The sequence below is a fragment of the Nymphaea colorata genome, chromosome 3 (assembly GCF_008831285.2).
Source record: "Nymphaea colorata isolate Beijing-Zhang1983 chromosome 3, ASM883128v2, whole genome shotgun sequence".
In the NCBI taxonomy this organism is placed as follows: Eukaryota; Viridiplantae; Streptophyta; class Magnoliopsida; order Nymphaeales; family Nymphaeaceae; genus Nymphaea; species Nymphaea colorata.
In genome coordinates, this window is record NC_045140.1 from 13,268,208 (window position 1) to 13,284,718 (window position 16,511).

General features: G+C 38.5%; 1 protein-coding gene across 1 annotated transcript in view; it reads left to right on the forward strand.

The window, feature by feature from the left end:
• LOC116251263 (uncharacterized) overlaps positions 1–16,093 on the forward strand; it is a 45,693-nt gene extending 29,600 nt beyond the window's left edge. The window contains exons 13-21 of the mRNA XM_031625428.2: positions 7,756–7,815; positions 8,340–8,458; positions 10,501–10,625; positions 11,875–12,099; positions 13,013–13,173; positions 14,810–14,973; positions 15,067–15,149; positions 15,216–15,301; positions 15,813–16,093. Of these exons, the coding sequence (XP_031481288.1) occupies positions 7,756–7,815; positions 8,340–8,458; positions 10,501–10,625; positions 11,875–12,099; positions 13,013–13,173; positions 14,810–14,973; positions 15,067–15,149; positions 15,216–15,301; positions 15,813–15,956 (1,167 nt within the window). The 3' untranslated portion in view covers positions 15,957–16,093. The remainder of the gene's footprint in view (positions 1–7,755; positions 7,816–8,339; positions 8,459–10,500; positions 10,626–11,874; positions 12,100–13,012; positions 13,174–14,809; positions 14,974–15,066; positions 15,150–15,215; positions 15,302–15,812) is intronic.
• Positions 16,094–16,511: the final 418 nt, after the last annotated feature.

Consider the following 16,511-nt stretch of genomic DNA (forward strand, 5'->3'; position numbering starts at 1 on the left):
TTGTTCCTTTGTAAGTTGTAGATACAAAATCAAACAAGTTCCAGTGGAAACAGAAAGTTCCATCACCAAGTAAATAATGCATGATGAGGGTCTACTACTTCCGGTAAAGAATTCATTAGGACCTTTGAAGTTATATCACATAGATACAGGTGGGCACATCGGGTGTCTAAAATTTTTGATATGCAAATGAATAAGCTAGGGGAAATGGCTTAATAAAGGGACTCAAAAGTGATCTAACAAGTGTATAGGAAACTCAAGAGGCTCACTAGATGCTCTAAGTGCATTAGTGGTACATAACACATGATGATGAATGATTTGATAAAAAAAAAATGGTTGAAGAAAAGCATACCTACAAGGATATCAAGGTCCTTCTTATGTACAAGAGAGAGAAAGAAAGAGAGAGAGAGAGAGAGAGAGAGAGAGAGCTAGTGTTGGCTGCCTGCTTTGTTAAGCGGATGACATATATATATATATATGTTGACGATGAGGCAGGTTTTTGAATATTAAAGAACCTGACTGTTCTTTAATAATTTTAGATAACTTTCTGGTTTACATTGTAATTCTATTGTTCACCCTAATTCTCCCTTAAGTAAGGTAGCGTTTGATAGGCTGGAATTTTACTGTAGCATAGGAAATTTATTTCAAATTTTCAAAATTTTTCCAGTTTCATCAAATAGGATTTTTTTTTTACCGTTGGGGCTCAAAACGGAAAAAAATTTCCGGAAATATTATTCCAGCTGAGAGCTGGAAATATTTTTCCAGTTTTTTTTACCGTTGGGGAGAAAGAAGGGAAGGAGGAAGGAGGGAGGAGGGAAGGAGGGAGGAGGAAGAAGGGAAGGAGGAGGAAGAAGGGAAGGAGGGAGGAGGGAAGGAGGGAGGAGGAAGAAGGGAAGGAGGGAGGAGGAGGAAGAAGGGACGGGGAGGAAGAAGGGAAGGAGGGAGGAGGAAGCAGGGAGAAGGAGGAAGAAGGGAAGGAGGGAGGAGGAAGCAGGGAGAAGGAGGAAGAAGGGACAGGGAGGAAGAAGGGAAGGAGGGAGGAGGAAGAAGGGACGGGGAGGAAGGAGGGAGGAGGAAGAAGGGAATGAGGGAGGAGGAAGAAGGAGGAAGAAGGGAGGAGGAAGAAGGAGGAAGAAGGGAAGGAGAGAGGAGGAAGTAGGGAAGGAGGGAGGAGGAAGAAGGAGGAAGAAGGGAAGGAGAGAGGAGGAAGAAGGGAAGGAGAGAGGAGGAAGAAGGGAAGGAGGGAGGAGGAAGGAGGAAGAAGGGAAGGAGAGAGGAGGAAGAAGGGAAGGAGGGAGGAGGAAGGAGGAAGAAGGGAAGGAGAGAGGAGGAAGAAGGGAAGGAGGGAGGAGGAAGAAGGAGGAAGAAGGGAAGGAGAGAGGAGGAAGAAGGGAGGCGGAGGAAGAAGAGGGAGGAGGAAGAAGGGAGGCGGAGAAAGAAGAGGGAAACAAGAATTTCTGGAAATTTGTTTCTCAGTCATCACACACACATTAAAATTGGAAATCAGAAATATTTTTCTCATTCCATTTTTTCAAGAAATATATTTCCAGAAATATATTTCCAGCCATCAAACACTACCTAAGGGTTAGGGTAAGAGATCAATAACAAGAATTACGAGTTTTCTTCTCTCTCTTTCTCTCACGTCAACATAGTATCAGAGCCAGCGGCGGCGCCGTGATCCCTTCTATTTTTCGGCGATTGGCAGACTTCCAGCGACTTTCTTTCCGGTGACTGTCAGACCGCTTTCTCGTCTTCTTCTTCTTCCTCTTTCTTCTCTTCTCCTTCTTCTTCCTCTTCTCTAATGCTCGCTGGTTGGTGGAGTCTGATCCCGCCTATGTGGAACGCGTGATCGGACTCCATTGGTGGAACGTGTACAACAGTTTCCATTGGTGGAACGTGTATAGCAGTTTCTTTTTCTCGTGGTGAAGGCTGACACTGCTGGAGATGGTTGTCTGACGCGACTGATGGTGGAACAACAACTGATGGAGATGGCTGGATGCTGTTGCTATTCGTAGAGAGTCTAGAGACTTGTTGCTGATCGTGGAAATGATCTGTTGATACTACTAATTGTGGAACAACAAGATGTGGACTTGCTGTTTGAGAGGTTGATGTGAGAACAATAGAAGCAGCGGTAGTCTTGAGGCAGCCGTCGTCTATAAGTTTTTCTTTGCAGCAGTCATTGTCGGGAAAATCTCTTTTGTCTGTTCAGGGTCGTGTGGAAAGGTGTGACTGCTGCCTATGTTAATAACGTCTGGAAACCAAGGAAAAATTCTATGACTTCTTTTTTCTACCCGCACACACATATCATTTCTGTCCATATAAAGTGAGCATATATATTCTGTTTTGATCTTCAATATGGAGCAAAGAGATACTATTACTGATATGCAAGGAGACTATAAAAGTTCTAGGAATCTTCTTTCATTTGGGTCGACAGTGAAGTTGGATGGCACAAATTATGAAATTTGGTCTCACGTATTTATGATGTATATTAAGGGGCACAGAAAAAAAAACATGTTATTGAAGAGGAGGAACCCCTAACTAAGTCTGGAAAATATTCTACATGGGAGGAAGATAACAATATTGTTATGACATGGATTATGAATAGCGTGCAAACACACATCACTCCTCCAATTGCGTATTACACCTTTGCCAAACAGATGTGGGAATTTCTGAAGCAAACTTACTCTCACGATAAGAATATGAGCAAAATTTTGCTGGCTGAAGAACTTCTCAAGCTCCAACAAGGTGACTCAGATCTAGCCCAATACTTTGCTTCAGTCAAATCAGCCTATGAGAGACTAAAAGCTCTACGTCCCCTTGTCAATCATGCTACAAAACTCACTTTGAGCAGCACATGGTGGCCAAATTTTTAGCTGGGTTATCTCCTGAGTTTGCAGTGGCAAAAGCCCAAATGTTGATTGAGGCTGAAATTCCAGACTTTGCTGAAGCCTATAACAAGCTTAGTCGTCTGGCGATGACACTTACTCCATCCTCAACTGATGCACCCTCTTCAGCACTAGCTGTTCCAAGAGGCCGTGGGCAGGCCTTATCCATCTTAGGAAGTCGAGGACAGGGCTTCTATAGAGGGAGAGGGGGTCATGGTCTAGGAGGTGGACGTGGTAGATTTCAATGCATGTTTTGTGGAAGACTTGGACATCTAGAAGATAGATGCTGGAATAAACATGGTCGGCCAATGATGCGAGACTCTGAGTCATCACAGATCAAGGGTTCTGCTCATATCCCAAAAGCCTCACATGTTGAAGATGATACTACAGAACCTGCTGCTGAAAAGGTCACTGTTAGTATTAGTAAATCTGAGTATGAACAATTTCTTGCTCAAAAAGGCTCCTCTTCCGCCTTAGCGCCTACAGTTGTGGGTGATTCTGCATTTTCCACCACTATGGAGGAACCAAGATCCAAGTATGTCATGGATTATTGATTCTGGAGCCTCCAAGCACTTCTGCAGTCAACCAAATTTATTCATTGTGGTTCACCATTTTCCTCAACCTAGACAAGTGAAGCTTGCAGATGGGAGATTCTCTCCCATTGTCGGTTGGGGCAGTGTGAAAATTTCTGATTGTTTAACTATGAATAATGTGTTGTTTGCTCTTGATTTTCCCACTCACCTTCTCTCAGTTAAAGGGCTGACTCATGATTTAAACTGTAGAGTCATTTTTTATCCTACTTCGTGTTGGTTTCAGGACTTGCAGACTGGGAGGATGATTGGTGGAGGCCATGAACGAGGGGGAGTCTATTTCCTGTCTGAGGCTATGGACACAGCTGCTAAATCAGTCCCATCCAAACCTACTAGTCTTTAGTGGCATCTCAGACTTGGGCATCCATCAGTATCAAAACTTTGTTCCTTGTTTCCTCAGCTTTCCGTGTTAGAGTCCCTCTAGTGTGAAGCTTGTCAACTTGGGGAAACACTAGGACTAGTTTTTCATCGAGTCTAAATCCTACAAGTCATAGTCTGTTTGATTTACTTCATGTCGATGTGTGGGGACCTAGCCGTGCTGCTAGCGGGTCTAAATTTTGGTATTATCTGGTAGTAGTGGATGATTTTTCTCGTGTTAGTTGGGTTTTCCTTTTGAAGGAACAATCTGCTGCTATATGCATCCTTCAAAATCTTATTATTGAAATAAAGACTCAATTTGGACTTTCTGTTAAGGCTGTTCACACTAACAATGCTCTGGAATTCAAATCGTCCAACCTTTTACAATTTTACTTAAACCATGGAATTGTTCCTCAATTTACCTATCCATATACCTCGCAACAGAATGGTGTCGTAGAGAGAAAGCACCGACATTTGCTGCAAGTTGCTTCTACACTCATGATACAGAGCCATGTACCATCTTATTTTTGGGGGGATGCAATATCAACTGCGTGTTACCTCATTAATCGCCTACCATCCTCATCTATACGTAACAAAATTCCAATTCAAATGCTTTACCCTAATCGTCCATTGTTTCAAACTCCACCCTCGTGTATTTGGATGCACATGCTTTGTTCATATTCTTAGACCAAAGCGAGATAAACTTGCTGCCCAAGCCCGAAAATGTATCTTCATTGGTTATCCTAAGAACCAATGAGGCTACAAATGTTTTGACCCTCTCAACCAGAAAGAGTATGTCAGTGTAGATGTCACATTCTTTGAGTCTCGTCCATATTACCCACAACCACCTACCTCCCACAACCACCTACCTCTTGCTCTGAAAATCTCCCTCAATGTCCTTTGCCAATCCCACCTTTCCCGCTTATGTCCCTTCCGAGTCCATCTCCACCCTGGAGTCATTTTTCAGATCCTCCTTTACTCTACTCTTGTTGGCAGGGTCTTTCACATGGCTCTTCTCCATCATCCTCTCCTGAGGTAAGTGTACCTGATTTCTCACCTTCGATTATCTTTGACTCACAGGATCTCCCTATTGCCTTGAGGAAGGGTAAACGTTAGTGCACCATTCATCCCATTTCACAGTACGTGACTTCTGAATACGTAAGTGACAAGGTGCGACAATTCATTAATGCTCTATCTACTTATACTACTCCGACTTGTCATCAGCAAGCATTATTAGACCCTAATTGGCATCGGGCTATGGAAGAGGAAATACATACTTTACAGGAACGCCACACGTGGGACCTAGTTGATCCACCTTTAGGTTGTGATGTTGTTGGCTCTAAATGGGTATTTACTGTAAAATACCATGCAGATGGGACCCTTGAATGCTATAAAGCTCGGCTGGTTGCAAAAGGATATACTCAGACCTATGATATTGATTTCTTTGACACCTTCTCACCAGTTGCTCGGTTAGGGACCATTCGTCTTTATTTCTCTTGCAGTTCACTATGACTGGCAGATGCATCAATTGGATGTTAAAAATGCGTTCTTGTATGACGATTTTGAGGAGATAGTTTATATGCAACAACCACTTAGCTTCGAGGTTTAGGGGGAGTGTGCGAAGGTGTGCAAATTGAGAAAGACCATATATGGACTGAAACAAAGTCCCCATGCGTGGTTTCTTAAACTATCTGATATTGTTTCAGAGTGGATTCCAGAGGTCACCTCTTGATCATTCAGTGTTTGTTAAGAAGGCAGTGTTGGAAATGATTATCTTGGCAATATATGTTGATGATATTATATTGACGGGCAACTATAAACAAAGTATATCTGAGACCAAAGAATTTCTTCAAAAGCACTTTGTCACAAAAGACGTTCGACATTTGAGATATTTTCTTCGGATAGAAGTGGCTCGTGGTAAGGAAGGAATGGTTCTCTCTCAAAGAAAATACATTTTAGACTTATTACAAGAAACATGAATGTTAGGGGCAAAACTTGTCACCATTCCGATGCGTCCACGATTGCATTTACATGATGAGCAGGAAGAGCATGTAGATTCTAATACGTATAGATCTTTGATTGGAAAGCTTCTTTATGTGACAGTTACAGGTCCAAATATTAGCTTTGTTATGGGAAAGCTGAGTCAGTTTATGGAAAAACCAAGGAAGGTTCATTGGGAAGCTGCATTGGTGATACTCAAATACTTAAAATCTTCTTCTGGCAAAGGACTACTATTCAAGAAAGGGAAAACCTTAGATATCCAAGCCTGCAGTGATGCAGACTACGCAAGATCTATTGAAGATAGAAAATGTACTAATGGGTTTTGCATTTTTGTAAGAGGAAATCTTATATCTTGGAGGAGCAAGAAACAAAATGTGGTCTCACGGTCTAGTGCAGAGTCAGAATATAGGGCTATGGCCCAAACAACAACAAAATTAACGTGGGTTAAATCCATGCTCGAAAGCTTAGACATTTCAGTTCAACTACCTATGACAATGTTTGTTATAACAGGGTAGCCACCTATATTGCAAACAACCCGGTCTTCCACAAAAGAACTAAGCACATTGAAGTAGACTGTCTTTACATTCGTGATTTAGTTCAAGGAGGAGTGATCTCTACCACTCACGTGGTCTCTGAGGAACAAACTGCTGATATCTTTACTAAAGCTCTTGCAAGTAGTGAGTTTTCAAAGTGTTGTAACAAGCTAAGTATGATAGATATCTATGCTCCAGCTTGAGTGGGAGTGTTGACGATGAGGCAGGTTTTTGAATATTAAAGAACCTGACTCATCGTCAACAATATATATATATATATATATATATATATATATATGTTTATTTATATAGTTTAACATGGTGTAGGATACAGATCATGCAAGCATATATAGCAGAGTTTGCATGGATGATATACCTTAGGTTAAGCAAAATCCTTTGATTTGTGAGCTTAAGAATGAAGCAACAAAGATTTGAAATGTTTAAAGATATATAACTAACAAAGTATTATAAGAACAATGTAGTTAACTTTAGATACTTTCATTATGAATTTGAGGACCAAATGATATGGCAAGTGCCTAAGGACTCATGTTAGCGACATGTAAAAATTGGTAGGTTGGGCTTATAGACATGCATAAGTTACATGTCTCAAGGTGTTTTGGTTGCTCAAGATTAAAGGAAGATGATGGTAGATGTCCATTTGTTGCCTTCCTAGTCTACCAGCTAATTGTGGGGTTAAAATTAACTGTCCGATCCTATGCTGTTAAATTGATGAGCATAGGCTGTTGACTGGGCCTTGCTCTTAAATTACCCAGCCTCAACATGATGGCTTGGGTTTTATGCCCAATTCACCCTGACCAATCTTCTGATGGTTGGCCTATGGCCAGGGATGCTAAGGTGTCACCAGACATGCATTTTTATAGGGAATGGGTTCAACCCGTCTCATATTGGGAGTGGTATTCCCAACTTCCTTTTTTCTCTCTCACTCTCTCACCTACTTCTTTTTCTCAACTTCTTCTTGTTTGGTTTTTCTCTTCACATACATTCTCTCTACCCTAAATTGGTGAAACATAGGGAGGTTCATGAACTTTAAAATTCAGTCCCACTATTTGACAAATTTTACTTGAATGTTCAATGAAGAGATAAATAAAGAGAGAAAGGAAGGTTGTTGGGATTCTGGAAGTAAAGATCTAGTTTTTTATATACAAGAACATGAGAAAAGGGACAATAAAAATCCTGGTTAATGCCCATGACAAAAAGGATGGAACAATGAAAAAGCATTTGGACCATAAGATTGCCACTTTATATCCAATGAACTATGGCTTATCTACTACGTTTGGTGGTAGTTCTTCTTTGTCAGATGCTTCAACTATTTGTTACTGTCGAACAACTGAATGGGCATCTTTGATATAATTTTCGGTACTTACGTTCCAGGGTTTGTCAAACACGATTCGCTTTTGGGGTGCCTTTGGTTATTATTCTTCTCTAACTTCGGTATGACTTCCTGCCTTCTTATTTATTGTTCTAAACTGTAAAGTAGGTTTCAAGTATATGGATTTTGGTTATTCATTTAATGTGCTCCATTCACTAGTATTCTTTCTCATGTTCTTGTTCTCTAAAAGCTGTTTTTTATTGAAGATTTTGCTATGCAGCTGCAGCTTTTTTTCTTATTTGAATTATTTCCAAAAGAATTGGTAAATTCATAAAGTTGCCTTGAATAATAACTGATTTTGGGTAATTTTTTTCTATTTCTTTAGTTATTTTCTCAAAATTAATGATGCAACTCTACTTTTTTAACTAAATAATGGGCAACAAAAATCTTGTTTATTTTTTGAATTTTCTGACTATTCTCTCTTGCAAAACAGGTGTTGTTCTCTAGGTACATATGTTGCTTTTTTATTGAGTCTGCCAGTTGTTCTGTTAACCTAATTTGTTATTCTCCACCTTTCCATGATATTTCTAGCATAAATTGTCCAGCAATTCCATATTCAATCATTACTTGTTGTCTTCACCTGTAGGCTTATCAAGCCTTTGGGCTTCATGGTGGTTTTTTGACACTTATGATATCTATATTTATGTTCATGGGTTGGATTTCACATCGCCTTTCTATCAGAAGTTTTGGGCAAAACTCGCTCAGGTAACTCTCATCAGAGGACTGATTTTAACCTCTCAACATGCTATTGGAATGTAAAGTCTTGTTTGCATTTTCCATCTTTACCTGTAACAATGGCTGTTATATTAAATGATTTCAAACTTCAAAAGAAGTTCAAAAATCCATTTCAAATCCATTTAGAATCTAAACCTTCAATTTCCAAAAATTCCCAATTTTCCAATTTCAGTCAATCCAATTCTGGGATTAAATCAATAATTCCAATTCAATCAATTACTGGAATTCAAAAGAATTTTCAATCAAATCCAAATCCAAATCCAAATCCAATTCTCAAATCTTCGATTGTCAAAAGTTCCAAATCTCCAATCAAGTTCAAAATAAAACTTCAAAATCAAATGCAGTTCCTTCACAATTATATAGGTGGACCAATCAATCAAATGACTTATACAATTGAGAAATCTTAGACCTTGGTCCGGTTACCCCTGTTAAAGGTGGTAGGAATGGCTGGACCTTGTACCAATGGGCAGATCCATTTTTCTTAGAAATTTTCCAAATCAATTCCAATTTTTTACTGCTTCGCGTGGGAGGGGTGTGAACACCCACCAACCGTCTTTCAATGAGGTTCCAGGAGGTGGTGCCCACTAGTTCCGGCCTGCCATGTGGGAGGGAACTTGCTGCTTATGAGTCCCCCTCACTGTTTGTCGGTGTATTTGTTGTGAGTATTGGAGGTATAGTTCGATTCTCAGATCCTAAATCTGTTGAATAACTGTTTTCACTTGCAGCATTGGATCCATCCTTCTTTGTGCACTCAACGAGATCTTTACTCATACATGCAATTCTTTTTTATGTTTGCATTCTACTCAGTAGTCGCACCATCAGATCTACATCACTCGAATGTGCATTTGCCTTTGTGTTTTTTTTTCCTGTTTCTTTAACCACAAAAGAATTGTACCTTAAATGTTCAAGCATTGTTGAAGATAGAAGAATTTCAGGCTCTGTTCCAATCTGACACAATTATTCGAAGTCCTCACTGTAACCCCCATTGTTGAATGAACTGAACGAAAAACAAGAAGTAAAAACAAACGAAAGTAAGAAAGAAAGTATGATGAAATAACAAAATAAGCTTAGGGTTTTGATTAGTCATTCTTCACTAATCTCAAATGAATCACACGTGCCTTTAAATAATGCTTCCTAGTAAATTTGGATTGTTGGATCTGAGGCATAAATCTAAGAAGAAAGCAAACACAGAAAATGGATCTCCTCCAGGATCCACTTCAAATGGATCAACCCTGCATGCTTTTTCATTAGGGGCCACTTTTCTTTGCTTTTTGCATTGTCTACCTTAAGGGGTTGCTCTTCTATCCCACTAACTTATCCACATAATTCTTTTGCCTTCATTCATTTTGCACTTAACTCATATTCTTGATGATTAGAGACTGATTTCCCTTATCATGTCATATAATTTGTTGCTTATTTATCAGTTTTTTTTGAATTTTTCATATTTTCTTGCTTTTTAATTTTTCAGTTAGGAAAGTATAATGTTTAATTCTACTTGATGTTAAAACTGTCATGAACTTGTTTGGTCCTTTTAAGTTTTTTCATTTTCAGTCTAATTCTCATTACCATCATTTTCACCACATGAGAATTGAGAACAGCCAGTCTTGTTGTTGTGCACCACTGCCATTTTAGTTGCAGCTGTTAATAGCCAATTCTTCATCATCACTGTCATAGGTACCATGTCTTAAGCCACCATTACCACTGTTTCCATCACCATTGCCATTGCATTCACACTTAGAACTTCAATTGGTTTAGAACAATATTAATCTAACAAAGTGAAAATAAGATTTTTCACTAAAAAACGAACCTTAAGATGCTTGTGTGCCTATGTAAGGATTCATGCATAGACAATGGAACATGCTCCTGCATTTGTGTATATCTGGTGGGTAGGCATTTCTATCCCTTGTGATTGCATGTTTTGATTTTCAGCAATTTATTTGGTTTAATATTAAATGTTTATACAATTTATCAGATCAATATAACCTAACCTTGGACATTTTGGAAATTGTCAGGTCACTGGCAGGATATGTTATTACCTTGATTCCGTTGTTACTATATAGTGTATACTTTGGTGGATTCCTTGTCCAATTTTTGATTGAGAAGATGGGCATGATGGGTTCTCTTCCTCCTCCATACGGTCAGTTCCATCAATGCTTAGACTAGTAACGATAATTTGTCATCTGCAATAAGAAAAAAGTAGGTGTAGGGAAACTTGTCAAATAGTTCCATAGATGGTAATTGGTTTAAGGAGTCTAGCCAATGGCAATATTACCTTTGGGCACTCTGATGGTATTATATGACACAATCTATATTGCTTTGAGAACTTTATCACTTAATTACTATATCTGTGTACTAACATCTTCCGATGCAAATTTGCTAGGGGATAGGGCTTCCCAACTTTAAGAATGGAACAACAAGAAAAATACAATCAACATATAATGATTTCAGCCTTCATAAGATCACCCATTCCCGAGAAGAGCACAGGTTATAATTCACATCTGAAAGGTCGATGACTTCCTGTGACCCATGCCAACTTAAAGGGCCAGCATAGCTCTACCTTGGCTACTAAATCCCAAAAAATTGCTCAGAAGCCCAATCATAAGATTCTTCGCTTCCTTTTTCAGGCAAAAAACTGACTCCAACAAGTGCATGGCTCTCCTCAACCTGCTTCACCATTATGCAATTCTTTGATTGCATTTCTTCCATCTACATATTGACTGAATACTTGTCACATAACCATTAATCATAGGCCGTGGCCTTCAGCCAAGATAAGATCTCCCTCTCATATCTCCTGTTCCAAACAGCACTTGTCATAATTTCATTCCATAGAAATTTCTTTATCGCAGACACAACACTATTACAGGAACCATGGGCCTACCATTTCTATCTTTCCATAAGCTCCACACCACTACTGGAAAACGTAACTGCCATCCATGAAAGTTAAATTCCACCACCAAATGAAAATAACATGAAGCGGCCCTCTCAACTACACCCAGACATCAAACTTTCTTACTATAAATTTCCTCAATGAAACTGTTGCTCTTCATTCAACAAACACATGAGATACGGACGACTCCACCTGGCCACATAAATGATGCCTATTTGCCAATTTGAAACCAATTCTGAAGCCTGTTCTATGTCTAACAATTTTCCCTGTAAAGCCATATACAAATTCAATCTAGCGCAAGGCAAAGCATCATTCAGCCACACCCACCTCCTCATAGGATCAACTGGTCCTGATCGAAGATATCCTTCCTTTTCATACAGCCCACCTCATGATTTGGCCAAACAATCTCCTCCTCAGATCCCATGTGCACTAAGATCTTCAATTAGCATGGGTTTACAAAATGCTAACTTGTGGTATATGGTGTTAAAAATGCTTGCAGGGTATTTTGTACCAGATGTCATAATTGCAGCTACGATTGGTGTAGTCACTGGGTGGTGCATGGGTCCGCTAGTTCCCCTCATTGGCCATTTGCTGGCCAGATCATTTGTCATCCAATGCTGCTTGCATTTAAGTGTTGCTGCCATGGCATTGTCATCACAGTTCTTTCCTTACAGTACCAGTGCACCAAAAAGAGTTGTGCTCCAGCATACATATAAAACTGCAGGTCTGGTGTTAATTGCTTCTGCATGTTGTTTAGTATTAGCCATCCCTGTTTATCTAGATGTTTCAACTTGTTACATAATCATCTTCTGGAGTAAATACTACTGTTTATTCTTACTTTTTCTCTTGTCCTCTTCAATTTCTCTTAAAAGCTTTCCATTTTAAATTTTGTAATTATTTTTTGTAATATATGTTGATTCAAATTGGATGATTAGATTCAAGTTGCACCACTAATATTCTTGATGCCTTTCGGTATATTTGTTGGTTTAAGTATTAAATGATAGACCAAAGGTGCATAACTGATGTTCCTAATATTCATATTTTAAGATCTGTCAGGGTTCATCCATTGTGCAGTTTGGTCTTTATATATGCAGACACGTTAGTCTGCTATTGGACAATTTCCTATCTTCCGGAAAATATGTTCTGAAATTCGTAAAGTTGGAACTTTGCAGAATGTCTACTTGCCTTTCCATGTCAGTTTTAGTAAATTTAATCACCTTGGCTTATCATTACATTGCTTCTGGCATGTGAAAGATATGGGCATTCTAATCCCATATTTTCCTTTCACTACTCTTCTCAATATCTTACCAGCTATCCATGTTCCAGAAGGGAAAGGGAGTGAGAGATGTTGGATCCATCAGTTTGAGGTTGTAAATTACCAGTGGAGCAGGTTCTACCACTTATCATGTTAACTTTCTTCATGAGGGCGATTGTTCTTATGGGTGTTCTTTTTTCTCTATGGATAATGATTGGTTGGGGTAAATTTTGGATGGTGAAGGAATTTGGAAGGGCAGTATATATTACAAAAGCTTGCATTTTCTTTTTTGTTCATAAATGTTGTAAAAAATGCAGTGTTGAAATTAGTACAGCTTTGTAGATACTGTAGTTGTTGATTTTTGTGCATGTGAACTTGGCAGATGTGAATAGAGTAGAGGACTCGAGCTATGATTTTGCTGTTGTAGATTCCAATTCATTGCCCTTCCTTTTCAAATATTCACCTAAAGCAGCAAATCTGTTAGAGGTTGGGTCACAGCTTTCTGCAGAAAATTCTTTTCCATCTAACCAAGATGAATTAGTGGTATGATCCTTGTTCTTGATATTCACAAGTTAATATTTATGGATACGCTAATAGAAACTGATGACTTGGATGATGCACATCTCTACCAGAGGCACAAGTCTAGTATTTTTATGTTCATAATTGTTATATTTTTTAAATAGTATCTGCGGATTTTGAATCTTTTGTGAATTTTTAATATATTTTGCTGACAGTGTCTTTCTTGTGGTCAACAAAATAATGGACAATCCTATTATCTGATGTCCTTCTTTGATATTTAATTGTTTTCATGTCCTCAACACTAACAGTGATACTACAATCTCAAAATTATGTTTTATCTAGGACCTGAACCAACAATCTATTGTATGTATGGAAGAAACAGTGGAAAAAATAGCATGAAAGTCCTTAAGCATATTCCTTATACTGAAACTAGCTTTAACAACTATAGCAGCTTTAATTCCTCACCTCTCCATAACCTGCTTATTTGCTTGTTTTGACGGCTTTTGCAACTTCTTGATAAGTTTCTGGATGACTTTCTGATTGAGAAATATTTATATCAAACCGAAAGAATCTAAGGTTTGTTCGTCTGTAACTGAATCCATGCTGATCAAAGTGCTTAAATGTTTTGGAAATTCATCTCCCTTAGTATTTTACATTGGCACGTTTGAAACTATTGTCACAGATATTGCCTGTTTCTTAAAAAAAACGTGAAAAAGGGAAATAAAAAAAGTTGGACAAATCGTGACGGTGTTTAAAAAGTTGCCAAAATAAAAATGTGTCTTCTCGCTTATGTTTTTGTTTTTCTCTTTGTCAGACAAAATTGGTTTCTAGTATATTTTGAATGTTTTTTTTTTATGTTTCTCTCAATATTTTAATTTGGATGTTGAGCAATGTTTTTTGTAAGAAAATCAGTAAAAATTTTACCTTCCTGAATTTCTAGAGAAAATTACCTTCCTGTTTGATGCCTGAGAAGAACCTCGCCAATAAAAACCCAAGAATGATATTTGTGTAATGTTCTAGACAATAAAATTATTTTCACTTTCTTGTCAAAAGGTAGTCCAGTTAGGATGTCAATCTTGTGCTTTTCATCTATTTTGAATTTTTTCAGTTCTTATCTCCCTGAGATCTGATCTTGTTTTCCACAGTGAACCTATAAATGAGTGAGTTGTTTGGCTAGAAAATTCGTCTTCAAAATGAATCAAATGAGATCATTTAGCTGGCAAGGTGAGAACAGGGATGGAAAGAGATAATATTTTGTAGAGAATATCATAATATTGGTAAGCCATAAAAACTTCCTGAATGAAGTTTTTAGCATACCACCATTCACTTATTCAGTAGATTTCTCTGGCACTTATGCTGAGTGGTGATTGATGTTGGTCACTCTTTTGATCAAAAATTTTGTTTTGCATGTTGTGGCTATCGATTTAGTTACAAAACTGCAGGATGTATTGTTGCTCGGCTTATTCTTTTGACAAAATTTGTTGCTAAGCTTATGTTCTGACTATCTCTTGCTAATCATCAGTTCTTTGTTGTCCTTCATATTGGGTGTTTCTTCTTCTAAGGAAAAAGAGAACACACACAAGTTACAGAAAGTCAGAGAAAATCTGATTGTTGTGTTCCAAACTAATGGAAGATGAATACTCTTGTTTCCCTTGCCTAGGCACTTTTTCCTGTATCCTATTTACTTTATGGAGGTGTCAAGTTTCATACAAAGGAAGATAACATCTTTAAGCACTACACACATTTGCCATATTTATTCAGCAACAAGCCAACAGAGCATTATAATCCTGTATCCAGGAGGATCTACCTCGAACTTTATTTAGGGTAAGTTTTGCTCCATTTCATTGTCAGCTGACTCAGCATTCCTCTAGTCATATCCAAGCATTGGCATGTGTGACTTGTTTTATTTATTTTCAGGTCTCTGCAGGAGGTTTGGGTTTCTGTCTTGAACATCACAGGTCCATTATCAAGGTGGTCATTTGCAGACAATACTGTACCTGGTGAGTTGATGCTTGGTTTTACACATCATACTGATACACCGGCATAACCACTGGAAACCTGTGCAGATCCGGAGAGAATAAACGGTGGACCGCCATCGTACATCTGTAGATTGAGCGGTAGAGGTGACCAGAACTGGACATTTTGGTTGGAGGTAACAGCTGACCTTCACATATATTTTTTTCCCCTTTCTACCAACATTTGCTCTCTCTCTCTCTCTCTCTCTCTCTCTCTCTCTTCCCCCCCTCCATCTCTCATATACATGGATGCCGCAAAGTTTTTGGTCTTTATTTAAATGAAGAAAACAATATTAGTACTAAAAAAGTAAGAAGTGGATCTAAGAAAATAAAAAATTCATTAGGATTTTCAAGTGATTATTCGGTGTACTTAAATCAGAGAAATAGTGTTATTGGTTAAACACTTCCCTATTTCGTAATTTAAAAATAATTACTACTCTGAGATAATCCAAAAATTCAGAAAAAAAAACCCATGAAACATTAATAGTCGGATTTTACCTGAGCATGAAAAGTGCCCTACTTAGGATGTACGTTTTCCATTAATTCAGTCATCAGATCACATATACAAGGTTAGACTAAGCGAGAGAGCATGGAGAAGTATGTTTTCTATGTAGTGATATTTAATCGATGGAATGGCATGTCTTGCAGGCTAACAGTTCAGAAAGTTTGAGGGTAGATCTTGCAGTGGCGGACCAATACCTGGGTGATGCTACGAGGAAATTGAAGGGGGCCTTCCCGGATTGGGTAGATGTAGTGGCTTATTCAAGCTATCTGTCAAGTTATTTCTTTTAAATAATGTTCCTTTTCCCAGACTTCACTGCTTAAAAATAATTTAGTTGATCAGGTGATTTCATGTCTACGAATATTTGGACATGAAAGATAAACATTGTCAATTTAGGCAGGTTCAGTTAAGCCAATCTTTTTTATGCTTTGTGGTGCTGGTGACTTTTCATGATTCTTGCGCATGAATGCTTACCTTTCAGTTCGACTGGGCTCGGACTGGGTTGGACGGAGATGGCGGATACACGGTTCTTATATTGGTGATCTGGGTCTAGGTAGACTTCATTAACTTGCACCCACGCCCTGGCTATTGAACTGTTGACCTTCTGTAACATGGCAGTTCCAAGCCAACTGCTTTGTCTGGGTCCCAAGTCTGTGAAGTGAGCTTCGGTTCTTGTTCCTTCACTCGGCTGAAAACCTAAATAATTCGTTCCTGTTCTTTTCGGTGAAGTTTTTCCTAATAAACATTTCCTGAAATGTCATCAAGGAGTACTTACGATGCCGGAAATGATACGTTGGTGAAGGTAAATGAGTTGTCCTTTTATTTAGGTTGGTTACTAAAAAATT